General features: G+C 41.9%; 1 protein-coding gene across 3 annotated transcripts in view; it reads right to left on the minus strand.

Annotated features, from left to right (window-relative positions):
- Window positions 1-27581, minus strand: part of LOC139155807 (phagosome assembly factor 1) — a 73961-nt gene that overhangs the window by 44282 nt on the left and 2098 nt on the right. For all 3 annotated transcript variants that reach the window (XM_070731091.1, XM_070731092.1, XM_070731093.1), the window contains exon 2: window positions 26995-27119. In XM_070731091.1, coding sequence (XP_070587192.1) covers window positions 26995-27058 — 64 coding nt within the window. In that variant the 5' untranslated portion in view covers window positions 27059-27119. The remainder of the gene's footprint in view (window positions 1-26994; window positions 27120-27581) is intronic.

The following is a 27581-nucleotide window of genomic DNA, read 5'->3' on the forward strand; positions in this document are numbered from 1 at the left end:
AATATTGTTCGATAAATAGAGTCAACGGGGAAGTCTGATTCACTTAAGAACCGCATTACTAACTTAACAACTGCAGTGCTTCACCGAATAGCTGAGGTAAGAAAAGTCATAAAATGGGGCAAAATAGATAGCTAAAGGTATAACAAGGATGAAGAAGGAGATTGTGATCCCACTGTATAGAGCGCTGGTCACACCACATTTGGAGTACTGTGTTCAGTTCTGGAGACCTCACCTACAAAAAGATATGGATAAAAATTGAATGGGTCCAAAGACAGGCTATAAAAATGGTGGAAGGTCTTTAGTATAAAACCTATCAGGAAAGACTTAATGAACTCAATCTGTATAATCTGGAGGATAGAAGGGAAAGGGGGGACATGATCGAAACATTTAAATATATTAAAGGGTTAAATAAGGTCCAGGAGGGAAATGTTTTTAATAGGAAAGTGAACACAAGAACAAGGGGGCACAATCTGAGGTTAGTTGGGGGAAAGATCAAAAGCAACATGAGAAAATATTATTTTACTGAAAGAGTAGTAGATCCTTGGAACAAACTTCCAGCAGATGTGGTAGATCCACAGTAACTGAATTTAAACATGCCTGGGATAAACATATATCCATCCTAAGATAAAATACAGAAAATCGTATAAGGGCAGACTAGATGGACCAGGAGGTCTTTTTCTGCCGTCAGACTTCTATGTTTCTATTAACAGCTAACTTGCTTAGCATTGAAAATCTGGGGCTCATCTGTGGTCATAAGCAGAGGCCTACCTGTATTAGAGCCCTTCAGAAAATGGCCACTCCCATGGAAGCCATTTTGTGAAAGCTCCCACAACATACTCTCAAAACCTGTGAGTTACGATAAGTAGGTTTTCCGTGCCTGCTTTAAAATATTGGAAGTCAAAGCTGTATTTTTGCCTAAATGAGTATTAATTACCTTTATCATAACACAAGGCCTTCTAGGAACATTTCAACACATATGTAAATTTGGCAAATTATGCTGTGGTTTTGTATCTGTTATGTTCCATGAAACTTTTAATTGCTTATCTTTATAATTCCAACTCCATAACTATTAGATTATCTACACGGTGCTGTAATATCCAAATTTAAATCAGAGTCCAAGTCAAGGTATTCCTCAAAGAAGAGAAGCAACCTAGAACTGAGGAGAAATTTCCTGATAGTGAGAAGAATTAACCAGTGGCTTCACTCAAGAAGTTGTGGGTGCTCCAACGCTGGAGGTTTTTAAGAAGAGTTTGGACAACCATTTTTCTGAAATGGTGTAGAGTTTCCTGACCTAAGCAGGGACTAAGAGATCTCCAAGATCCCTTCCAACTGTTAATCTGTTAGTATTGCTGGTTGGGGAGTTCTAGGAGTTGAAGTTCAGACAAAGTTGCTCAAGTTGACAAATATCCCAGGTTTCAGGCCAAAGCCAGAATGCTTGGAGGTCTTGGCCTACCACATTATCTTTAGGGGTCAGTTGCAGTATCTAATCCATTGGAAGGGTTACTCTTTGGCGGAATCTATCTGGATGAAGAGTTGGAAAGTTCAAGATGACAAATTAAGTAATTCCATGATAAATTCCCAGACAAGCCAAAGGGTCCCACGTGTGTGTGTGTGTGTGTGTGTGTGATAATACAAAAAACTAATCCCCTACTAGGTATTTCCTTTCTCTTTGCAGGACACGCTTTTTTCCTGAGGGGAGGCCGCCTATCAGGCCGAAGCCAGAATGCTTGGAGGTCTTGGCCTGCCACATTATACTACCGTGTTTCCCTGAAAATAAGACACTGTCTTATATTAATTTTTGCTCCAAACGTTGTGCTACGTCTTATTTTCGGGGGGGTGCCTTATATTTCTCAAATAAGACAAATTCCCAGGCAGAAAAGCTGACACCCCCAAAGAAAGTGTACCGTACGGTACACTGATTACAGTACGGTACCTGTCAGTATGGCATCCACACGCACAAACAACGGCACTTATATGGTACAACAGTATACTCCCACTATTGCAGCTTCCGGCCACCAGAGGAACTACAGTCTACGCACTGTAGTGGAGATTGTAATGGCGGTGAGACAGCAGCAGATGGAAGGGGCCAGCAGGGGATGCCACATTATTATGGTACCACTATGAACAGCTTTGAATGGTATCATATGTTTTTCCACCGTACCGTATGTAAACTTGACTACGCCTTATTTTCAGGGGGTGCCTTATATTAGCAAATTCTGCAAAACCTCTGACATGCCTTACTTTCGGGGTACTTCTTATTTTCGGGGAAACAGGGTATGTTCTTTTGGAACATTCCTTGCTGTGGGAAGAGGGGAGGAGCGGTTGCATGAGGAGTTAGAGGTAGACAAAATAAATTCCTTTTAGAGTTTCAAGGTCATCCTTTGTCAGCACTGGGCCGGAAGAAGATGGACACATATTGACTGCGTGACAGAAGAGTGACAAACTTGTGGGTGTGGGACAGGAGAATGAACTGTAACCTGGAAGTAGAAATCCTGGGGAAATGAGATCCCCAGAGATTCACCAAGATGCCTCTAAGAATAAATTGGAAGTTTGAGGAAGTATTTCCCTTGAACTCTGATTTAAATTTAATATTTAGCTGCAATGTTGATACCAGGATCCTAAATCAGCACCAGCTCTGGAAAAGTAAGGTATCACCAATAGCCAGGGAGCAAGGCCGTATTCTGATTTCACAGAGTGGAAAATTTTAGCATCTCCCAGAAGCCTGGATGTTTTATAGCTTTGTCTTCGACGGATCTGTTTATTACCCGAAGAAAAACACACGCAGGCCGACACAACTGATTTTAGGCTGTGAATTTATTGCCGGGTTTACTGGGTAACATGAAATATATATGAAGGAGAGCAAATAATAATAATAATGGTACAAGAATCCATATTTTTCTTTGGAAATGTCACACGGAATAAAAGCACAGGGGGAAAAAATCTGTTGTTTTGGTAATTTTATTGTTTAATTAGCTATGAGTTCCTATTAAAAAAAACCGGAATTAAAAACACAGAACATTACTATAAAATGGAACAAAAGAAACAGATTAAATAAAAAGTGTAAAGAATGCAAAGCATACTTTGGTATCAGCCTTACCATTTTTATTTATATTTATAGTGACCCTCCCCTTATAAAAGTGGCTTACGAGTTATAAATCAAGCCATACAATTATTAAAATGTTAAAAGTACACAGATTACAATTTATTCCAACGACACCCACATAACACAAATCCCAACTGGACTGTTTTATTGAAATAAAAGCTGTGTTAGGTGCAATATTTGAACTGCACATGAAATAATGTTGTTTTAATATATGGCTCTCAATACATCCTTCATCTAATGCAGTGTTTCCCAACCTTGGCAACTTGAAGATATCTGGACTTCAACTCCCAGAATTCCCCAGCCAGCATTCGCTGGCTGGGGAATTCTGGGAGTTGAAGTCCAAATATCTTCAAGTTGCCAAGTTTGGGAAACACTGATCGAATGTACACGCTGATCTCTTTCTTAATCAATTTGACTTGTTCAACTGGGAAAATTGATCTGTACTTCCCATTTTAGGTAAAGCTAAAGGTTCCCCTTGCAGATATGTGCTAGTCGTTCCCGACTCTAGGGGGCGTTGCCCATCTCCGCTTCAAAGCCAAAGAGCCAGTGCTATCCAAAGACTTCTGCATGGTCACATGGCCAGCATGACTATAAATGGCAAAAGCGCACAGAGCGTTGTTTCCGTGCCACAAAAAGTGGCCCCTTGCCTTTTTTATGTGCTTTCAAAGGTTGGCAGAAGCTGGGTCAAGTAACAGGAGCTCACCCCGTTACACGGCACTAGGGATTCGAACCGCCGAACCGCCGACCTTTCGATTGACAAGCTCAGTGCCTTAGCCACTGAGCCACAGCGTCCCATGGCCTCCTTTCTTAGGCAAACCCTTTGGAGTAAATTGTACAGCTCAAACCTCAGACCAGGATCTTATCAAACACAAAGCAGGTATTGGAGGAGAAGAATTTGCTTTTCCAAGCTCATCATTTTCAAATCATTTTTCCAAGGAGGAAAAACAGGGAGAGAATATTGAAATTGGTGAAAAAAAGTAAGGTTTAGGTAAGAAAAACAAAATGCACAGGTACAGGAAATGTGGTACCTTGCTCAAGAGTAGTAACTGTGAGAGGGACCTTGGAGTCCTAGTAGACAGCCATTTCAATACGAGCCAAACTATTGTTTTAATGCACCATTAACTATAGAACAAATATAGAGGAAATGAAAGGAAAGGTAGAGAAATGGATATTAATAAATTAAGGAGATTTATGTGTATTAGTAAATACGAACCAAAATTGTTACAAATGAATAAGCTGCAAAAACCAATTATCCTGCAATCTAGCAGGTATGTTTATTAAGATACCAAAACTACTCTATGTATAAAGCATAATGCTTTATTTTGTTTTGATTGTATGTATGTATGTTTCTTTTTTCTTTTTCTTTCTTCTGTCAATGTCGTGTTGTTTCTTTTTCTAATGTAAATAATTAATTTATTAAATAATTAATTTAATAATTAACAACTATCGTCCAGTCTCCAACCTTCCCTTTATGGGGAAGGTTGTCGAGAAGGTGGTGGCACTCCAGCTCCAGCGGTCCTTGGAAGAAGCTGATTATCTAGGTCCCCAGCAGTCGGGTTTCAGGGCCGGTTACAGCACGGAAACCGCTTTGGTCGCGTTGATGGATGATCTCTGGCGGGCCCGGGACAGGGGTTTATCCTCTGTCCTGGTGCTCCTCGATCTCTCAGCGGCTTTCGATACCATCGACCATGGTATCCTTCTGCACCGGTTGGAGGGGCTGGGGGTGGGAGGCACTGTGCTCCAGTGGTTCTCCTCCTACCTCTCTGGCCGGTCGCAGTCGGTGTTAGTGGGGGGTCAGAGGTCGGTTCCGAGGTCTCTCCCTTGTGGGGTGCCTCAGGGGTCGGTCCTCTCCCCCTTGCTATTTAACATCTACATGAAACCGCTGGGTGAGATCATCCAAGGACATGGGGTGAGGTATCATCAATATGCCGATGATACCCAGCTTTACATCTCCACCCCATGCCCAGTCAACGAAGCGGTGGAAGTGATGTGCCGGTGCCTGGAGGCTGTTGGGGCCTGGATGGGTGTCAACAGACTCAAACTCAACCCGGATAAGACGGAGTGGCTGTGGGTTCTGCCTCCCAAGGACAATCCCATCTGTCCGTCCATCACCCTGGGGGGGGAATTATTGACCCCCTCAGAGAGGGTCCGCAACTTGGGCGTCCTCCTCGATCCACAGCTCACATTAGAAAACCATCTCTCAGCTGTGGCGAGGGGGGCGTTTGCCCAGGTTCGCCTGGTGCACCAGTTGCGGCCCTATCTGGACCGGGACTCATTACTCACAGTCACTCATGCCCTCATCACCTCGAGGTTCGACTACTGTAATGCTCTCTACATGGGGCTACCTTTGAAAAGTGTTCGGAAACTTCAGATCGTGCAGAATGCAGCTGCGAGAGCAGTCATGGGCTTACCTAGGTATGCCCATGTTTCACCATCACTCCGCAGTCTGCATTGGCTGCCGATCAATTTCCGGTCACAATTCAAAGTGTTGGTTATGACCTTTAAAGCCCTTCATGGCACTGGACCAGAATATCTCCGAGACCGCCTACTGCCGCACGAATCCCAGCGACCAATTAGGTCCCACAGAGTGGGCCTTCTCCGGGTCCCGTCAACTAAACAATGTCGGTTGGCGGGCCCCAGGGGAAGAGCCTTCTCTGTGGCGGCACCGACTCTCTGGAACCAACTCCCCCCAGAGATTAGAACTGCCCCTACTCTCCCTGCCTTCCGTAAACTCCTTAAAACCCACCTCTGCCGTCAGGCATGGGGGAACTGAAACACCTCCCCCGGGCATCGTTCCCTCTAAGCTGAGCAGTGAGCAATCACTCACTTAAAAATCATCATCAACTCAGAGTTTTCCAAACCTGCCCAGAAGCCGAGAGGGAAAGAGTGAGAGGGAAGGAGAGAGAGAGGAAGAGAGGAAGAGAGAGAAACAGATAGAAAAAAGAGAGGAAGGAAAAGAGAAAGAAAAAGAATGGGAGTAAGGAAGAGAGAAAGAAAATCAAAATCTAGTTTGAAACTAGCTCAACTATTTAAGTGGCATTTTGATATTGATAGAGTTGCCCTATTATGAGCTCACTGTTATAGACACACAGTACAGTATTTTATTTTGAAATTCTCTGAGGCAAAACAGGGTGGGTTTTTTATTTGTCTGTTTGTTTATTTATTTATTTATTTATTATTTCTGTGCCGCCCAGTCCCGAAGGGACTGCCGCTCAGACACTATACTTTTCCGCCCACTCCCCCCAAAAATTAGAGGGAACATTGCCCCCGGGCATGTTTAATTTATGCATGGTATGTTTGTGTGTGCGCCTGTTAGTTTATGGGGTTCTTTTAAATCTTGTATAAATTTTAAAGTTCTTTGATTATTTATGATTTGTTCTATTTTGTTGTGAGCCGCCCCGAGTCTTCGGAGAGGGGCGGCATACAAATCTAAATAATAATAATAATAATAATAATAATAATAATAATAATAATAATAATGATATTTATAAAAAATATATATGAGCCAGCCGTGTGCAGCAGCTGCCAAAAAAGACAACACAGTTCTAGGCTGCATTAACAGAGGGATAGAATCAAGATCACGTGAAGTGTTAATACCACTTCATAAGGACTTAGTAAGGCCACACCTGGAGTACGGCATTCTGTTTTGGTCACCACAATGCAAAAAGGATGTTGAGACTCTAGAAAAAGTGCAGAGAGGAGCAACAATCCAGACAAGACGGAGTGGCTGTGGGTGTTGCCTCCCAAGGACAATTCCATCTGTCCATCCATTACCCTGGGGGGGGGGGAACTACTGACCCCCTCAGAGAGGGTGCGCAACTTGGGTGTCCTCCTCGACCCACAGCTGACATTGGAACATCATCTTTCGGCTGTGGCGAGGAGGGCATTTGCCCAGGTTCGCCTGGTGCACCAGTTGCGGCCCTATTTGGACAGGGAGTCATTACTCACAGTCACTCATGCCCTTATCACCTCGAGGTTCGATTACTGCAACGCTCTCTACATGGGGCTACCTTTGAAAAGTGTTCAGATCGTGCAGAACGCAGCTGCGAGAGCCATCGTGGGGCTTCCCAGATTCGCCCACGTTTCTACAACACTCCGTGGCCTGCATTGGCTGCCGATCAGTTTCCGATCACAATTCAAAGTGTTGGTCATGACCTTTAAAGCCCTACATGGCATTGGACCAGAATACCTCCGGAACCGCCTACTACCGCACGAATCCCAGCGGCCAATAAGGTCCCACAGAGTCGGCCTTCTCCGGGTCCCGTCGACTAAACAATGTCGTCTGGCGGGCCCCAGGGGAAGAGCCTTCTCTGTGGCGGCCCCGGCCCTCTGGAATCAACTCCCCCCGGAGATTAGAACTGCTCCCACCCTCCTTGTCTTCCGTAAACTACTTAAGACCCATCTATACCGCCAGGCATGGGGGATTTGAGACACCTTTCCCCCAGGCTTATTATAATTTATGTTTGGTATGTATGTGTTGTTTGGTTTTTTAAATTGATAGGGTTTTTAGTTTTTTCTTAATATTAGATTTGTGCCTGTACAATATTGTTTTATCGCTTGTTGTGAGCCGCCCCGAGTCTTCGGAGAGGGGCGGCATACAAATCTAATAAATTATTATTATTAAATTATTATTATTATTAGCGGACTGGAGGCTAAAACCTATGAAGAAAGGTTGCAGGAACATGGTGTGTCTAGCCCAGTGAAAAGAAGGTCCTGACAGCAGTCTCCCAATATCTCAGGGGTTGCCACAAAGAAGAGGGAGTCAAGCTATTCTGCAAAGCACATGAAGGCAGGACAAGAAGCAATAGATGGAAATGAATCAAGGAGTGAAGCAACTTAGAACCAAGGAGAAATTTCCTGACAGTTAGAACAATTAATCAGTGGAACAGCTTGCCTCCTGAAGTTATGGATGCTCCAACACTGGAAATTTTTAAGATGTTTTTAGTATGCTTGTTGGCTGAATGTTAATGGAAGTTTTTTAAAAAAACCAGAATTTTAAGGATTGTTTTTTATGGATATTAATTGGATTGTCCTACTATTGTCTTTTTGTATAGGGGCGGCATACAAATCCAATTAAACTTGAAACATGCTGGATAACCATTTGTCTGAAGTGGTGTAGGGTTTCCTGCCTAAGCAGGGGGTTGGACTAGAAGACCTCCAAGGTCCCTTCCAACTCTGTTGTTATTATTATAGAATAGAAAGGTCTGTGGCTTCTCAGTCATCCAGGTCGTGGTTGTCCCGAAGGTGCTTTCTCGAAAGGCAACTTGGACTTTGTTTTTACTTGAAAACATTTTGCTTCTCATCCAAGAAGCATTTTCAGTTTTGACCAGAGGTGAAATGCTCCTCGTTTGTTGGTGGCTGTTGATTTGTTTGTGTATATATTTATTTATTGTATTTATATGCCACCCCTCTACGAAGACTCGGGCTGGCTTATAACATATTAAAAAAATCCAATAGAAATATCCTAAATCCAATTTTAGGGTTAAAACTAACCTATCTAAAACTCGAGATCCTTAAAAAGATCCCTCCCATTCAAACAATCAAAACGTACATTATATTCCTTAGCAAGGGGACTAACATCTAATGTCCCCAGGCCTGTTGGCACAAAGGGTCTTTAATTTCTTGAAGAAGGCGAGGAGGGAGGAGGTGGTACGAATCTCTTGGGGGAGGTGATTCCAGAAGGATGGCGCCCCCACAGAGAAGGCTCTTCCCCTGGGTCCCGCCAAGCGACATTGTCATGTTGACGGGACCTGAAGGAGGCCGACTCTGTGGGATCTAACCAGTCGCTGGGACTCATGGCCAGCATTGTTGAACAGCCGATTGCGAAGAGAGTGCGAGGCTCTGCCCACTCGCCTGGATGTCACAATTTGGGGTTCTTTTACCTTCTGCGCATGCACAGAACACAAACGGCGGCTTCTGGGTGAGTAGGCGGAGCGTCACACTCCCTTTGCAACCGGCTCTCCAATAACTGGCAGCCACGAGTGCACCGGGAGCATTTCACCCTCGGTTTTGATTAAATGATGAAGAATGGAAGAACTGAAGAAGCCTCTTGGATGAGAAGCATCTTCAAGCAAAAACAGAGGAAGTCCAGTTGCCCCTTTGGAAAAGCACCTTTGAGACCGAACACATAGAGAAAAATAAGCACCTGAAAACCTTTTAATTTTAAATTTATTTATTTGTTACATTTATTTTCTTCCTGTCTTGCCGATGGGCTACTATAAGCAGATTGTAAAACAGTAAAAACAGAGAAATGAAAAGCAGGCGAAACATAACAGTGTTAAAGTAATGAAAAAATAAAGATAAACATTGTAATAAGCAATGAAGATATGGGATTAATAACAGGCGAGAGACGAAGCAAGTTGTGCAGGGCGAAGGTGGAGATCTTATGACAACATTTCTTAATAAAATCATTTGTCTTACAAATAGAGAACTCCATTAAATTAGAGTCTAAAACCACAAAGTTAACAGAGGAATAAAATTCAAAACAATTTTCCTTGTTTGGGCAAACAAGCGGATTATAATTCAACAAACAAACACAATCTTAGAAAGTTACGAAGTTTATGTAGTTATTTACCAAGCGCATCCAAATTATATTAAACTAACCAAAATATATTTACACAATCCCCAAGGTTTGTCACAAACTTCAGAGCATCCCTACTGTTTGGAAACTGAAAACTGGAAAATTTGATACGCCCTGAACAACAGCATCAGAAGTCCTCGACTTACGGCTACAACTGAAACCAGAATTTCCATTGCTAAGCGAGGCAAGTGATTTATTTATTTATTTAATTTATTTATTCAATTTTTATACTGCCCTTCTCCTTAGACTCAGGGCGGCTTACAACATGTTAGCAGTAGCACTTTTTAACAGAGCCAGCCTATTGCCCCCACAATCCGGATCCTCATTTGACCCACCTCGGAAGGATGGAAGGCTGAGTCAACCTTAAGCCAGTGATGAGATTTGAACTGCTGACCTTCAGATCTACAGTCAGCTTCAGTGGCCTGCAGTATAGCACTCTACCTGCTGCGCTACCCCACATTCCTAGCTGAATGTCTATGAATGTCCCCTGGGATGAGAAGTGAAACATCTTCAAAGAAAAACGGTTGCTAAGTGAATGGTGCAGTCTTTAAGCAAATTCAGCTTTCCCACTGATTTTGTTCGTAGGAAGCTGTCTGGGAAGGTGATCTCACGACCCTGGGCAAGAGCAACTATCAAAAATACATGCCAATAGCCAAGCACCTGAGTTTGTATGCACTTCAACTCCCAGAATTCCCTAACATGCCTGGCTAGAGAATTCTGGTCATTAAAGTCCAAACATCTTAAAAGTTGCCGAAGTCAGGTAAAGCAGCGTTAAGGCCTTTAACCCTATTACTTTAAAAAGTTGCATTTGTATATACTGTATAATCATTTCAAACCAAAATAAAGCTATAGGTAGACAATATTAAACTTATAAATGAAAGAACTTTCACATTTGACTTTTTTTTTAAAAAAATGTATTCTTTGGGGGATCCAGTAAACCTCAATGAGTATTTCTAATCAGTTAATTTCATTTTTAAATTTTAAGTAGTGTATGTTGTATTTCTTAACACATTTGATATAGTGGCTCTTAATTCCACAATTCACCTAATATTAATCTTCATTTTACTTTTAATTCTTTATAAAATTGGTTAAGCACTGCATCTTTTAAGGATCTCAAAACAGCAGGTACCTTGGAGGCTTTTCAAATATCCATACTGCACTGTTTAGTTAATGCATATTCCAGCTGTATATATTATCAAAGAAATGTTGTATAGAAATCAAATTCAAGATGCAACACTCAAGGTCTCCAAAATAGCCATTAACAGAACCAAATCTGAAAATTGTGATGATTCCTTGTTTGGTCCAAGACTTCCAGTAAAACATCTTCCCCACAATTTTCAGATTTGGGTTATCTTAATTTCTGACGAGATTTGCAATCAAAACACAACTGCTTATTTGTCAATGACCAAATATGTCTGACAACTTCAAAGCGGGAAACTTTCAATATTATTTTTGAGCTAGGATTTCTCTCTAGAAGGCAACATTCTCATCAAAGTATTTGTTCTAAAAGAATATTGATATTAAAATAAAGGACCAAGGATATTATTGAAAATCTGGAAAGTTAAAGCCAGCTTCATTATGAAGTAGCTTTAGTTTGGTCAAAGATATTTAAGGGTTTAGTTTACCCTAATACATTCTCTCATTAACTTAATGCTTTTTAAAGTATCTTATTGGGATTAATACTTTAAAAGTTTAAAGGCATCTCTGCAGGCTATGCTCAAAAATACGAACCAGAGATATTGGAGAACAATTTCTGTTAAGAAGTGTTTGCACAGTGGACTTGTAGGAAACAAACAAGACACTTGAAGATCAAGTGTTGGCCAACAACGCATATTATACAAAACTTGTATGCAACCCTCAATAGCCAAACCCAATTCAAGGGTGAAGAAAAATATTTTTCCAAAGTTGACTAAGTCACTCAATCAGCTGCAACTTCCTGGTGTTTTGCCCCCATTTCTCAATGAAGAATTTTGTTGTGATGTGTGCAAGGTGCGACTGTCGCAATGACACACAGCAACCTGGTTGCATTAACAAAGGGATACAATCAAGATCAAGGAAGGTATTAATACCAGTCTATAAAGCCTTAGTGAGATCACACCTAGAACATTGCATCCAGTTTTGGTCCCCACACCATAAATAAGAGGTTGAGACACAGTGGTTCTCAACCTTTCTAATGCCGCAGCCCCTCATGTTGTGGTGACCCCCAACCATAAGTCTAACGCCAATTCTCCCAACAGAGCTTTAAGCTGATTGGCAGGAAGGTCAGAGGGACACCCCTTCTGTAAACGCCTGATTGGTCAAATTGTAAAAATATGTTCCAAGGCGCCAGAATGGAAGCTTTGGTCCCTAACACCAGTGGAAATTTGTCTTTTCCCATGGTCTTAGGCGACCCCTGTAAAACGGTCGTTTGACCCCCAAAGGGGTCCCGACCCCCAGCTTGAGAACCATTGCTCTAGAAAGAGTGCAGAAAAAAGCAACCAGGATGATTAGAGGACTAGAGGCTAAAACATACGATGAATGGTTACAGGAACTGGGCATGGCTAGTCTGGTGAAAAGAAGGACCAGGGGAGACATGATAGCAGCCTTCCAGTATTTGAGGGGCTGCCACAGAGAGGAGGGGGTCAACCTGTTTTCCAAAGCACCTGAAGGCTAGACAAGGAAATTAATCAAGAGAGATTCAACCTGGAACTAAGGAGGAGGTTTTTTGACAGTGAGAGCAATCAACTGATGAAACAGAAGTTGCCTTCGGAAGTCGTGAGAGCTTCATCATTGGAAGCTCTCAACAAGAGACAGGACTACCATTTGCCAGAAATGGTGTAGAATCTCCTGCTTGGGTGGGAGGTTGGACTAGATGACCTACAAGGTCCCTTGCATCTCTGTTAATCTAATCTAAACAAAGGTGTCAAGGTAGAGAAAAGATGCCCTAATGCCATCTGTTAAATTGGTTGGCCCAGCTTTGTGTTAAATCATGGTATGCTCAGTTTGCCAACTGAGTTAGAACTGGCTAGAAGATTCACAAATTGCCCCAAATATATAAAGCATTTCATGGTCTGAAACAGGAAGTTATTTATTTTGTGCTCTCTGTAAGAACATCTATGCAGGTTACATCAACCCATTAGCAGTGAATTTTCCAGGACACTCACTTCCATCCTCTGTGCTGACTGCCAGGTCGGAGGGACTTAATTTCTCTAAATGTCTCTAAATTGCAGCAGAATGCCAGCGGGATTTATACCAGGGTTGATGGACTAGATAATGAATGCTTCCCTGACCTGGTTGGTTTTAGTCACCGTATTAAATGTGTATTAAGTGTTCGGTTAATATTTTTGGTCTCTGACCGTCACAAGGAACTACAGCTGAAGCTGCTCTTCTTAATGATAAAGTCAAGAGCTCGAAGGCTTTTAAGGGCGACCATGGAAGCAGGGAATTGTGGACTCTTTCCATCCCAACCAGGCATAGATAGTCCACGGCTGGCAGCAGTTCATTTAGTGACCGTTTCAGCATTTGTGAAAAACAGGAAATCAAGATAAATGTTTGAGTTCAGATGAGAAACTTAGACAGACGATCCTGAATAAATTGATTTATGAATAAATCCTTGACTTTCAACCATTCAAAGAAAGGAACTTACGACCGTTTTTCACACTTACGGCCACTGCAGCATTCCCCATGGTCACATGATCAAAATTCAGACTTTATGATGGTTGCAGTCTCCCGGAGCCATGCGATCCCCTTTTGCGACCTCCTGACAAGCAAAGTCAATGGGGGAAGCCCTATTAACAACTTAACAACTGTGTTACTAATTTTAAGAACTGCAGTGATTCACTTAACAACTGGGACAAGAAAAGTCATAAAACGGGGCAAAACCCGCTTAGGAAATGTTTCACTTAATAATAGAAATTTTGGGCTCAACTGTGGTCGTAGGTCAAGAACTACCTATACTGACAAAGGTCCCCCATTCACATAAGAAGGAAAAAAACCCAGAATTTGCAGATGTGATTTGAGTAAGGACTCCATTTGCGTAGCTATGTAATCCACTCCTCCTAGACTTATGACCACAACTGGAAGCGCAACTTCAGGCACTGAACTGCAACTGTCATAAATATGAACTGGTTGCAAAACCATCCACATTTTGATCATGTCACTGTGGAAATCACTGCAATAGTCGTAAGTGTGAAAAACAGCTCTAATATACTGTATTTTTCATAGTATAAGACGCACCTTAGTTTTGGGGGAGGAAAATAGGGGGGAGAAATCTACCTACCAGGTATTTATCTGGCTAGCGTCCTTAGTCTGGTCAGCTTCAGCACATTATTTTATCCCCTGATTAGGGCTGGAAAAAAAACTTATTCAGAGGGAGTAGGAATGAAAAAAGCCTGCAAGTCTGGAAGAGCGGGGAAGATTGTTGGCACCTCATTGGGGCTGGAAAAAAAGCTTTATTAATTCAACTTCTATGCCATCCAATCGTGTTGCACCCAAATTTTCAGCCTCTTTTAGGGAGGGAAGTGTCTTATACTCTATAAAATACGGTATTTTTTCTGATGTTGTTCTAACTTCAGTCAATAAATGAATGGCGGTAAGTTGAGGACTACCTGTACAGTGGTGATGGGGGCACCCATGCAAGACATGATTCACTTAGCAACTACAGTGATTTATTTAACGACCATGGCAAATAAGGTCTGAGATCACATCGCAATTCGGACATTCGGGAACCGACTCGCATTTACGGCCATTTGCAGAGCCCTATAGCCACTATTTATGCTTTTTGCCAGAGATCGGGATTCTCCAAAACATAACGCTCATTGCAGACCATAGGTTCATCACTTAACAACCATGGATTCACTTAACAACCCCCTTGCAAAAGGAGTGATGATCCAGTTAATGAAGAACAAATTACAACCGCAATTCTGGCCTCAATTACAGTCCTAGGGCAGGAGTCAGCAACCTGTGGCTCTGGAGCCGCATGTGGCTCCTTCACTCCTCTGCTGTGGCCCCCCGTTGCTGGTGGGTAAAAGGAAAAGATGCCGTGCTAGGAGGAGACTCTACGGTGGGGAAACCGGATTTCCAGTCGGCTGCAGAATTGAACGGGGGGCTTCTGGTTAGGACCAGGTAACCCAGAACACTGGAGAATCTTTTTTGCAAATTTCTTTTTGAAGCAACTACAGATCCAGAAATTATTGTGCCATTGTAGAAAGGAGCCTGCAACCCCAGGAAAAGACACACACACACACACACACATTTGAGTGGCTAACACGTGCCTCTGGTGTGTTGTGTGTTGCTGAACCATCTCTTTTTCCTTGAAGCCAACTGTTGCATAGTCCTAAATAACCTATTGCTGCTAGCTCTTGCTTAACTCATGTTCCTCAAACTGCTTTTCCTGAGAAACCTCTCACCAGTTAGCAAAACATCCCAAGAGTAAAATCTTTCTACGCCTTGTTTCCCTATCTTTGAGATGATCCAAAGCCTTCCACAGCTGGACGACAACCCCAATACAGGCAGTTCTCAACTTATGACTGCAATGGCACCTGAAACCTCTGAGATGGTCATGCCCACTTTCCCTTAGAAAGTCTCTTATATACTGGCAAGGCGTGGCCAGCTGTCCCATAGATCTATTAATGCCAAGAACATTTGCTTTGCTTTTCACATATTCCTGTCTAGACCACATTCTTCTGACTCTTGCATCTAACAGGGGGTCCTCCTCCTCTAATTCCCCATCATCCTCTGACCACTAAGTCCCATAATTGTTCAGTGTTCGCCCTAGAACAAGGATAGAAGCATCAGCCTGAAGATGACGAGTGGGACCTTGTCGAAACATCGCCAGAAATCTCTGAATCCTACATGGGATGAAACCCGAATATGCCAAGACTTTCATACCTGTACCCAGGAAAATCTACAAAAACAAATACACACACACACATTCACAGTAATCCCTCGCTACTTCACGGTTCATCTTTTGCAGATTCGCTACTTCACGGGTTTTTAAAGGGGGCTTAAATCCATTAAGTCCATTGAAAATTTTAAATCCATTAAAATTCATAAAATTCTTCTACAGTACTACTGAACTCTATTAAAGAAACTGGTAGGTTATCACATGTACTTGCAGCTGAGAAACATTATAGAATGACTATAAATGGTGGGTTTAAAAGTCCAAATACTCGTTAAATACATAAAAAACTATCTTTCCTCTACTTCACGGAAATTCATTTTTCACGGGTGGTCTTGGAACGCATCCCCCATGAAAAACGAGGGATCACCGTATTCATGATATGGCATACAGTTCTTTGGGTAGCAACTTAACCAAGAGTCCCAGCACTGTAACACCTCCAATACACACTACATAAACAGAGGTGGGATTCCTGTAATTTCCCCTATCAGTTTGCCCATGTAAGTGTGCGCTTGTGCTCGCTTCGGTCACGGCATCTTCTGAACATGCATGTGGCCTTCTGCACATGCACTTTGCTCACTCGTGCCGCTCGCACGCATGCGCCCGTCTTGAAAACATGGCTAAATAGGATGACATAGCACCAGGGCAGGTGGGCACACCCCTCAGATTGCTACCACCCGTTTGCCTGAACCGGCCAAATCGGCTAAATACCACTTCTGTATATAAACATAACCTATTTTTGGGAGGACAGTATAAGACACACCTTTTCCCTCCCTAAAAGAGGGTGAAAATTTGGGTGTGTCTTATATGCGGAATGTAGCTTTTTTTGAAGCTTTTTTTGCAGTCCTAACTAAGTGCTAAGGATCTTCCCAGCTTTTACCTTGCAAGCTTTTTCATTGCTACTCTCTGCAAAGAATGTTTTCCAAGTCTTTGAAGGTTTTTTTCATTGCTTTACTTGCTCTGAAAGTTTCTTTTCAGCCCTAACCAGGTGCTAATGATGTTCCCAGCTCTTACTGGCTTGCAAGCTCTTTCATTGTTACTCTCTCAGAACAAGGATTTTTTAAAGCCCTAACCAGGAGATAAAATATTGTGCTGAAGCTAACCAGACTAAGGATGCTAGCCAGATGAATATATCATAAACAGATTCTTTCCCCCATTTTCCTCCCCAAAAACACAGGTGTGTCTTATACGCAGTGCACCTTATACAGTGATACCTTGTCTTACGAACCCCTCTTCATACGAACTTCTCGTGATACGAGCCCGGTGCTTAAGATTTTTTTGCCTCTTCTTCCGAACTATTTTTGTCATATCCCTGGCAACAACAGGGGGCGCTAGTTTGGTGGGAACAAGGTGGGTTTCCTATTGGTTGTTCAATAAGTATAAATAACCTGTCAGGGTGTATTGTTCTCAGTTCCCTGACTGAGGTTCTGTTATGTTAATAAAGTTGTGTTGCTGCATCTACCATATCTTGGGGTCATTCACTATAATTTTCACTTTACGAACCCAAGCCGCCGCCGCTGGGATGCTCTGCCTCCGGACTTCCATTGTCAGCCGAAGCGCAGGGATTCCCCTGAGGCTCCCCTCGCTGGGAAACTCCCATCTCTGGACTTCTGTTGTCAGCTGAAGCGTGGGGATTCCCCTGAGCTCCCCTCGCTGGGATTCAAAGCAGCGCCGGCAAAAATGAAGGGAATCCCTGGGAGGGTGTTTTTGTCTTCTGGAGAGCCTCCAGGAGGATGGGCGAGGGTGTTTTTGCCCTCCCTGGGCTCCAGGAAAGCTTCTGGAGCCAGAAGAGGGTGAAAAACGGGCCTACTGGGCCCACCAGAAGTTGGGAAACAGGCTGTTTTGGCCACCATAGGACCTTCAGGGGAGCAAGGGGAGGCAATTTTCACCTTCCCCAGGCATTGAATTATGGGTGTGGACACTCACGCAGGCACGTAGTGTGTGCGCGCACGCTTTTGGCACCTGAGTGAAAAAAGGTTCGGCATCACTGACATAGGGCAACACCTTGCATGCCCTCCGATATGGTTCCCCCTGCCACCTGTGGCATGTGTGCCATAGGTTCACCATCACAGGCCTAAAGAAAGCTGTTCCAGGATCTACAGAAACCACTTGCTTAATGTCTGTTTGGAGTTGCAACAAATTGAAAAAGGTGACTCGTGACAATTTTTCACACCACCATCGCAGCATTAAAGCACTTCATGGGATTGGACCAGAATACCTCTGGAACCGCCTTCTACCGCACGAATCCCAGCCGCCGATAAGGTCCCACAGAGTTGGCCTTCTCCAGGTCCCGTCGACCAAACAATGTCGTTTGGCGGGCCCCAGGGAAAGAGCCTTCTCTGTGGCGGCCCCAGCCCTCTGGAATCAACTCCCCCGGAGATTAGAACGGCCCCCACCCTCCTTGTCTTTTGCAAGTTACTCAAGACCCACCTATATCGCCAGGCATGGGGGAATTAAGACATCTCCCCCAGGCTTTCTTATATTTTATCTTTGGTATGTATGTGTTGTATGGTTTTTAAATTGTTGGGGTTTTTTAATGTAATTTTATTATTAGGTTTGTTCCATTGTTATACTGTTTTTATTGTTGTTGTGAGCCGCCCCGAGTCTTCGGAGAGGGGTGGCATACAAATCTAATAAATTGAATTGAATTGAATCCTCACAATCACATGATTGACAACTGACTCAGATTTATGACGGTTGCAGTTTTTTGCGAATTTCTGATAAGCAAAGTCAACGGGGAAGCCATATTCACTTAACAACAGTGTTACAGCGTATTACATTAGAGTTTTTAGTTGTATTTTACATTAATGGATTTGTGCTACATGCTTATGTTTATATCTATTCTGTGAGCTGCCCCGAGTCTTCAGAGAGGGACAGCCTACAAATCTAATAAATAATAGCAACAACAACAACAACTTAACAACTGCCGCCACTCACTTAACCCTGGTGGTAAGCAAGGTCGTAAAATGGGGCAACATTCACTTAACCACTGTTTCGCTTAGCAACAGAAACTTGGGGGGTCGTAAGTTGACGACTAGCTGTAGAATAAATAGAAAAAGTTTCAGCCAAGCCTGCCCAGTTTAGAACCACAGGAAAACCAAAATTGAGGTGTTGTGTTTTACAACTGCCTTGCCAAGGGATAAAGCCCCAAGTCAGCTTCTTTCCTCCACAAGACATCGATGCTGACCACCGCAGAAGCAACACAGAAGAGCAAACAGTGATTAAAATGCAGATAAAAATAGAACAATGCGTATGAAATTAAAACAGGATGCTAGGCGAATAAAATGGCTTTTTTTTCTGGAGCTGAAGAAGACACAAGTGAGGAGGAAACGGGAAATTACCCCATTCTGAGATTTGCAGAAAAGCGTCAATGTAGATAAATAAGGGAGAAGTTGATCTGTTAATAATTCTGGAAGTTGAAGTCCACCCATTTTGAAGAACCTAGGCAAGAAAACCCCCGAAGTACACCTACATACAAGCTTAATAGCAGGAACTGTGAGAGAAATCTTGGTGTCTTAATGGACAACCAGCAAAATATGAGCTAGCAGTGTGCAGCGAAAGCCAAAAAAGCCAACCCAAACCTAAGTTGCATTAATAGAAGGATGCAATCAAGATCAACAGAGGTACCATACTAATTTCACTCTATAAGCCTTACTAAGTCCACCCTAGCATCCAGTTTTGGTCACCACACTATAAAAAAGATGTTGAGGCTCTAGAAAGAGTCCAAGGAAGAGCAACCAGGATGATTAAGGGACTGGAGGCTAGAAACATATGAAGAACAATTACAGGAACTGGGCACGGCTGGTCTAGTGAAGAGAAGGGCCAGGGGAGACAGGGCAACAGAAACTACTTATACGGCTATTTTAAACCAACTGCTAGCAAAATTTGATTTTCTCCAACTTTTCCCTTTTTTATCCTTTTTTTTCACTCCTTCCTCCCTGATTTGAGGGGCTGCCACAGAGAGGAGGGGGTCAAGCTATTTTCCAAAGAACCTGAAGGCAGGACAAGGAATAATGGATAGAAACTGATCAACTGATTCAACCTGGAAAATAAAAAGTTTTCTGACAATGAGAACAATCAACCAATGGAATAAACATGCCTTCGAAAGTTGTGGGAGCTTTATCACTTGGAAGAGATTGGACTGCCATTAGTCATAAATAGTGTAGGGTCTCCTGGGGGGGGAAGGGGTTGGACTGGATGACCTCCAAGGACCCTTCCAACTCTGTTAATCTAATCTAAACCAAGCTGTCAAGGTAGAGAGACGCTGCCCTGATGCAATCCATCATCCAAAAGTTACAACTGGGTGGAAGGATTTCACTCAACCATGTAACCCTCCCTCCTCTGCCTTTGGGTAACAAAGTGAAGAAATCTAGAGGTTTAAGGCAGCCTTCATTAGCATCCTAGGCAAGAAGAGCATTCTGTTTAACCCATGCATCTAACCCAGACAGACTAAACTTTTAAAAGCAGCTACGGTATGGAAATAAAAGTACAGGGAGTCCTCATTTAGCAACCATAACTGGGACTGACAATTTGGTCATTAAGTGAAGCAGTTGCTCAATAACTGTATTTTTGACCACATCAAAGGCCATAAAATGTGAAGATTGCTCAAAAAGCTACGTTTCCAAAACCACTTGTGAACGGTCGCTAAACGAGGCACTCACTAAACAGAAACTACTTATATGGCTATTTTAAACTATCTGCTAGCAAAATTTGATTGTCTCCAACCTTTCCCTTTTTTATCCTTTTTTTTTTCACTCCCTCCTTGATTTTTCCCATTTGAATTATTTTTCTTGTGACATAAGCAGTCCTTGGTGGACTTGGACTCCCGGATTTCTATATTTACTACCAAGCTACTATAATAACAATGATAAAAGATTGGATCACTCTTCAAAATACAAGACTTCTAACACTAGAAGGTTTCGATCTTCTTGCTGGGTGGCACGCTTTTTTAACAACAGACTATCATAAAATACCCAAATACTTTAAAAATCATTATTTGCGTAAAACAATAATAGCAATTTGGTTTACTATAAAAAAAAATTACTATATTTCAATACCAAAATGGATATCTCCCAACGAATTACTAATTTTCCTTAACCTTTTCTCCCACTCTAAAATTTTGAGATACCATCAATTACTCGACAAATCAAATGCTCTTATACCCAAACAACAATTGAATGACCAAGGAATTAACATAGATTGGCTAACATATCTACAAATCAAATTGAAATACGAACAACACAAAAAACAATTTGGATTCCAAAACGACAATGTAATAGATACGATTCTTTTCGGCCCTTCTACAAAAATGATTTCAAAATTATATAATTACTTACTAATACAAGAAAACCCTGAAGAACAAGTCAAATCTTGCTCAAAATTTTGGGTATACGATCAACTTAATTGAGTGGGAGAAAACATGGACACTAAATTACAAAATGACAATGGCAATGTCCTATAAAGAGAACCAGATGAAAATGTTTTATCGATGGCATTTGCCCCCAGCAAGAATATCCAAAATGTTCCCTAACTTTTCACCTACCTGCTGGAAATGCAAAACTAAACCGGGAACATATTACCACACACGGTGGACATGCCCACTTGCACAAAAATATTGGATAACAATTCAAAATCTAATCGACCAAGTCATGTCAATTAAACTTCCACTTAAACCTGAGCTTTACCTTTTAGGTATATTTAGGCAAAACCTTACTAAGCCACAAAAATATCTCATCCTACAAATTATAACAGCAGCTAGAATATCCTATGCCTCCTTTTGGAAACGCGATCAAATACCTTCCTTTTTTGTAATAATTACAAAAATTATAGAATGCGCTGAATTGTCTAAAACAGCAATGGAAGCACAAAACAAAAATGACTCAGAATACTACGAAATTTGGGAAAATTGGTATAAATGGGTTTCACAAAAAAAATATCAAAATTACTTATTATAAAATCGCTATTTCATCAACCTACCAACTGCACCTTCGAACACTTAAATTAATTTCAAACCAATTTAAAAATGGAGCACCAAAAACCAATTAAATTTGCAATAAAATTCACATCATATCTCTTTTTATCTGTCTTCAACCAATTCAATATACACTATAACACTAACAACCTCTAATAACATAACCAACTTCTATACCTATTTATCATACTATTTATATACTCCCCATACTACTTCCTGACAAAAGTCGTCCCTAAAAACGTCTGCGTTAAACGCAGATTTTTCTTTTTTCCCTTTTCTTCTCCTTTTCCTCCTCTTCTTTTGTTAATACAACCTTATCTACTTTCTACTTATTGTATGTCTACAATTTTCTTAGGAAATATAACATTTTTGTCAAAACAAGACTTAACGTATATATATAAGAAATAAGAAATTAAGAAATAGAATACTTCTTCCAAGAAACATGTGTATTATAAGCTATATGTATTATAATGTACTACAATGTATTATCACAATTGTTTGACTTTGTACTCTTTCCCTTATCTTCCCTTTCTTGCCCTACCTAAGATTTCCTTCCCCCCCATCTCTTCCTTTATTCCCTTTTCCCTTTTTATCATATTTATAAATAAACTATTTTTTTTTTTAAAAAAGCAGTCCTTGATTTGCAACCATGCATTTAGTGGCATGGCCATTTTTCACACTTACGACCACTGCAGACCATTGCATGGGCACGTGATCATGATCAAAATCCAGACACGTGGTAACTGACCCATACTTATGATGGTCACACATGTGACCCCCTTTTATGACCTTCTGACAAGCACAATCAATGGGGGAAGCCACATTCACTTAACAACAGTGTTGCTAACAACTGCAGTGGTTCACTTGGCAGCTGTGGCAAGAAAGGTCTTAAAACAGAGCAAGCCTCACTTAACAACTGTCTTGTTTAGTAATGGAATTTTTGGGACTCAGTTGTGGCAAGTTAAGGATGACCTATATTTTATTTTTCATTGATTCTCCAGAAAGTTGGGGAAGAAAAAGTAAATGCAAATATTGATTGTTAAGTTGCTTTTCGATCACCGTTGTAACTGTAGTTGGTCACTAAACAAGAACAGCATGTATGTGATTAGCATTTCACTTCACCTCAAATAAAGTCCCCAGCAGACACTCTGGACATAAAAATAACCCAGGTTTCAAAGCGACCCAATAAGAAATTCTGGTAATGCAAATTCGATACTGAAACCAAGACGAAAGTATATTTGATTCTTCCTTTCAGTCGTGGGTTTCTAAAATTATTTTTCGTCCTGTTTCTCCCTCTAACAAAACTGTTCATAAGGCTAAACTGTTTGAGCATTTTACAACCTTTGTTTGGCTGGAGTTGTTAAGTGAATCAATGCAGTTGATAAATGAAGTTACATGGTCGTTAAGTGAATTGGGCTTCTCCCTTAACTTTGGTTGTCAGGAGATTGCAAAAGGGGATCACATGACCCTGGGACACGGCAACGGTCGTAAGTCTGAACCAGCTGCCTAGCATCTGAATTTTGATCACACAGGAAGCACCAAGGACATACGTGTGAAAAATGGCCATATGTGAAAAATGGTCATAAGTCATTTTGATCTGGGCTGTTGTAACTTGAAATGATCATTAAATGAACAGTTGTAAGTCAAGGACTACATTCCATTTTGTCTTTTAAAGAGTGCTAAGATTGATTTGGTATGTACTGCATGTTTGTTTGATTGGATAGTTGGTCGGGTTTTAAAGTGGGTTTTTACTGTTTTTAGTATTTATTATTTGACTTTTTTTACTATAGTATTGTATTTATTGTTGTAAGCTGCCCTGAATCCCATGGGATTGAGTGGCACAGAAGTCAATTAAATTATATTAAATTATATTAAATTAAGAAGATAAGGATATTGGCCAGGCATACAAATCCAAGTAATAAATAAATAAAAAAATAAATAATTCAGCATAGTACCTTGGCCTTTTAAACATTTTTTACAGTGTTTTTAAGTTTCAATATTTTAATTTTTCTACCACCCAGAATCTCTCTGCGATGGAGATGACCTCTTTCCAAGGATTCACTTGGGTTCAAGTGAAGTTATGGGAGCTTCATCACTGGAGGCTTTCAAGAAGAGAGTGGACTGCCATCGGTCAGAAATGGTGTAGGGCAGAGGTCTTCAAACTTGGCAACTTTAAACAAGTGAAACAATGCATCTTTTATTTTCAATTTAATTTAATTAAGGTGGACTTTGAGATACAGCTTTTCTTTAAAAATGTTTTATTTATTAATTTTTTCATATTTAAAACATCACAATAATTTTAACACATAGCTGGGTGGAGAATTTTAGAAGTTGAAGTTCACAAAGTTGTCAAGTTTGAAGGCCTCTGGTGTGGGGTGTCCTCCTTGGGCGGGGGGTTGGACTAGATGACCTAGAAGGTCCCTTCCAGGACTTGTGAATCTGCTAAATGATCTTCCATTTTGGGTCCTAAACATATATCCATCCAAAGATAAAATACAGAAAATAGTATAAGGGCAGACTAGATGGACCAGGAGGTCTTTTTCTGCCGTCAATCGTCTATGTTTCTAAACAAATAACTCCATCAACACTGTCAAACTAATCTATTACTACTAATTTTTTCTCATCATTCCTGACACCCATCTCCTCCCACTTAGAACTGTATGACTGCAACTTGTTGCTTGTATCCTTAAGATTTTTATTAATATTGTTTCTCCATTGCTTATTTGACCCCTATGACAATCATTAAGTGTGGTACCTCCTGATTCTTGACAAATGCATCTTTTTCTTTTATGTACACTGACAGCATACACACCAAAAAACAAATTCCTTAATTTATAGAAGAATTCTATCTTCTATCTATTTCAAAGTCAGGATCGGATCACTTCCTCTGCCTTTCTTTCCACCCTGGGAGGCCACCAAGAAAGCTGGTGAGAAAGCTTTGAGTAAAAACTCAAACTCGCCCTTCCTGGAACCCAACAGCTGTCACCCTCACCGCTTCTTCTTGGCATCCCGGCTGCCAGTTTCTCTCCGAAATACGGCACCCGGAGCAGAATGTGGAAAAACACCCCATCATCTCTTTTTAGACCAAGCTTCCCACAAGGCCCTGTGCCAGGTGATCTGAGCAACACCCATGTGATGGCTGATACATGTTGCTATACACGCCGGAGTCCCAAAAGCCAAACCAAAACAGAACACGACCCCTTGTAAGGACAGGCCAAGAGAAGGCAGGAAGCTGTCTTAAAATACTTTAGCAGAGTTTTGCAAAAGGAAAAGAAGACTAAAAAAAACACACAAACCAAACAAACGAAAAAAAATATCCTAGCCTCAGGATAAGCTCAGTAAGGTGATAATTTTACCACATGCAGGCAGGAAAGATGGCAAAATATACCCCCATCTTAGCTTTACTTTCTTTTATTACTTTATACAGGTAGTCCTCGGCTTACAACAATTCATTTAGTGACGGTTTGAAGTCACGGAAAAGTGGCGTATGACTGTTTTTCACATGTTGTATTGGCAGTTCTGTGTTGGCAAATACTTCAAAAGAAAAGGATTTAGGGGTAGTGATTTCTGACAGTCTCAAAATGGGTGAACAGTGCAGTCAGGCGGTAGGGAAAGCAAGTAGGATGCTTGGCTGCATAGCTAGAGGTATAACAAGCAGGAAGAGGGAGATTATGATCCCACTATATAGAATGCTGGTGAGACCACATTTGGAATACTGTGTTCAGTTCTGGAGACCTCACCTACAAAAAGATATTGACAAAATTGAACGGGTCCAAAGACGGGCTACAAGAATGGTGGAAGGTCTTAAGCATAAAACGTATCAGGAAAGACTTAATGAACTCAATCTGTATAGTCTGGAGGACAGAAGGAAAAGGGGGGACATGATCGAAACATTTAAATATATTAAAGGGTTAAATAAGGTCCAGGAGGGAAGTGTTTTTAATAGGAAAGTGAACACAAGAACAAGGGGACACAATCTGAAGTTAGTTGGGGGAAAGATCAAAAGCAACATGAGAAAATATTATTTTACTGAAAGAGTAGTAGATCCTTGGAACAAACTTCCAGCAGACGTGGTAGATAAATCCACAGTAACTGAATTTAAACATGCCTGGGATAAACATATATCCATCCTAAGATAAAATACAGAAAATAGTATAAGGGCAGACTAGATGGACCATGAGGTCTTTTTCTGCCGTCAGACTTCTATGTTTCTATGTTTCTATGTTTCTATGTGGTCCCTTCTGATGAGCCGAGCCAATGGGGAAAGCCAGATTTATTCAGTAACCACGTTACTAATTTAACAACTACAGTGATCCACCTAACAACTGTATCAAGGTCGTAAAATGCGGTGAAATTCGCTTAACCAATGTCCCACTTGGGGACAAAAATTCAGGACTCAACACAGGACTACCTATATTTTCAAAGTGCATTTCAAATGTATACATACATATAAAAACTTTTAAAACCGTTGTGTTAGATCTCCACTTTGCAAAACGCTAAAAATGGGGAAGTTTAAAGCAACTTTTTTCAAGCTTAGCCAATTTAAGCAGGATGGACTTCAACTCCCAGGATCCTCCAACCAGCCATGCTATGAATTCTGGGAATGGAAGTCCACCAGCTTAATAAAGATACTGAAATGGAGAGATTAGTTTAAAGCAGTAATCGCGAACCTTTTTTGGTTTCCATGCCAAAAAGGTGTGTGCGTGTGTGCTAGCACCCATTCCCTCCGCCCCCCCCCATGCTTGTGCACTCTCCGCGCTGCTCCTGCACATGCGCACAATCCCTCCACTCCCCACACTTGCGCACAGGCCTCACTGAAGCCTGGGACAGTGAAAACACAGCCAAACGCACAAACCAGAAGTTCAGAAAACGGACTTCTGGTTTTTGCGTTGTGCTGTTTTTTGCACTCTGGAGGCTTCCGGGAAGCTTCCTGAAACCCTGGAGCGTGAAAAACAGCACAATGGGCAAACCGGAAGCCCGTTGGACTGTTTTTCGTACTCTGGGGCTTCAGGGAGGGTGAAACGGCCACCCCCAAGGTCGAAAATCAGCTGGCTAGCGCACGCATGAGCTGACACAGGTCAAAGCCTCATGTGCCCTCCGATATGGGTCCATGTGCCACCTGTGGCAGGTGTGCCATAGGTTCACATCAGGGTTTTAAAGGTTCCCGGTCAATTACTTAAGTGTAAGCTTCCAAACAGCCCTGGAGATGAGTCTTCCCCTTCAAATAGATGGGTTGGTCAAGACTGAGATTCCCTCCACCCACAGATGGTGCTCTGTTGGTAGTGGATGATGGGATTGAAGTCCAACCCAGTAAAGAAACATGAAAACGTTGGGGCCAATGAATGCTTCTTCCAACCTTTTCTCCCTTCCTTCACTGATTCTGGGAGGAAATGACTGTTTCGTCTCATTTTTCTCCCTAATCCTGGGAGGAAAGCCCCACAGGGCAGGGATCCGGTACTTACCCAGGGTGAATTCCCATTGTTCATTCCCAAGAGATCGTTCGGGCAGCACTTCTAAATCTAGCATTGGTTTAAGCAGAATGGCCTGGCTGCCTTTCGCTGGTTCCCGATGCGAACCGTAGTTTGTCCTGATAGACAGGAGAGAAAGGGTAGGTTATCCTCGCTTCTCATTTTCAGGTCTCACCCCAAATTCATCCCAAAATAAAGCCCTACATTGCTTAGGACCAGATTATTTATGGGACCATCTCCTGCCTCACACATCCCAGCAACCGACTAGATCCCACAAAGTCAGCCTTCTCCAGGTCCCGTCAGCCAAACAGTGCCGGCTGGCGGGATCATGGGGAAGGGCCTTCTCTGTGGTAGCTCCGGTCCTCTGGAACCAACTCCCCCGCAGAGATTCACACCGGCCCCACTCTCTTGGCCTTCCGAAAGGCCTTAAAAACTCAGCTTTGCTGGGCAAGGCCTGGAGTCCCTGAGCGATAACACTCTGCTCTGGCCAGTAGGATACTAGTAGTTATGGATGAGCGGTGAACGAATGTTTTTTAAATAATTGGGGTTTAAAACTTTGTATTCTTGTTTTATTTCTGTAC

Source organism: Erythrolamprus reginae, unplaced genomic scaffold, assembly GCF_031021105.1.
Source record: "Erythrolamprus reginae isolate rEryReg1 unplaced genomic scaffold, rEryReg1.hap1 H_64, whole genome shotgun sequence".
Classification (NCBI taxonomy): Eukaryota; Metazoa; Chordata; class Lepidosauria; order Squamata; family Dipsadidae; genus Erythrolamprus; species Erythrolamprus reginae.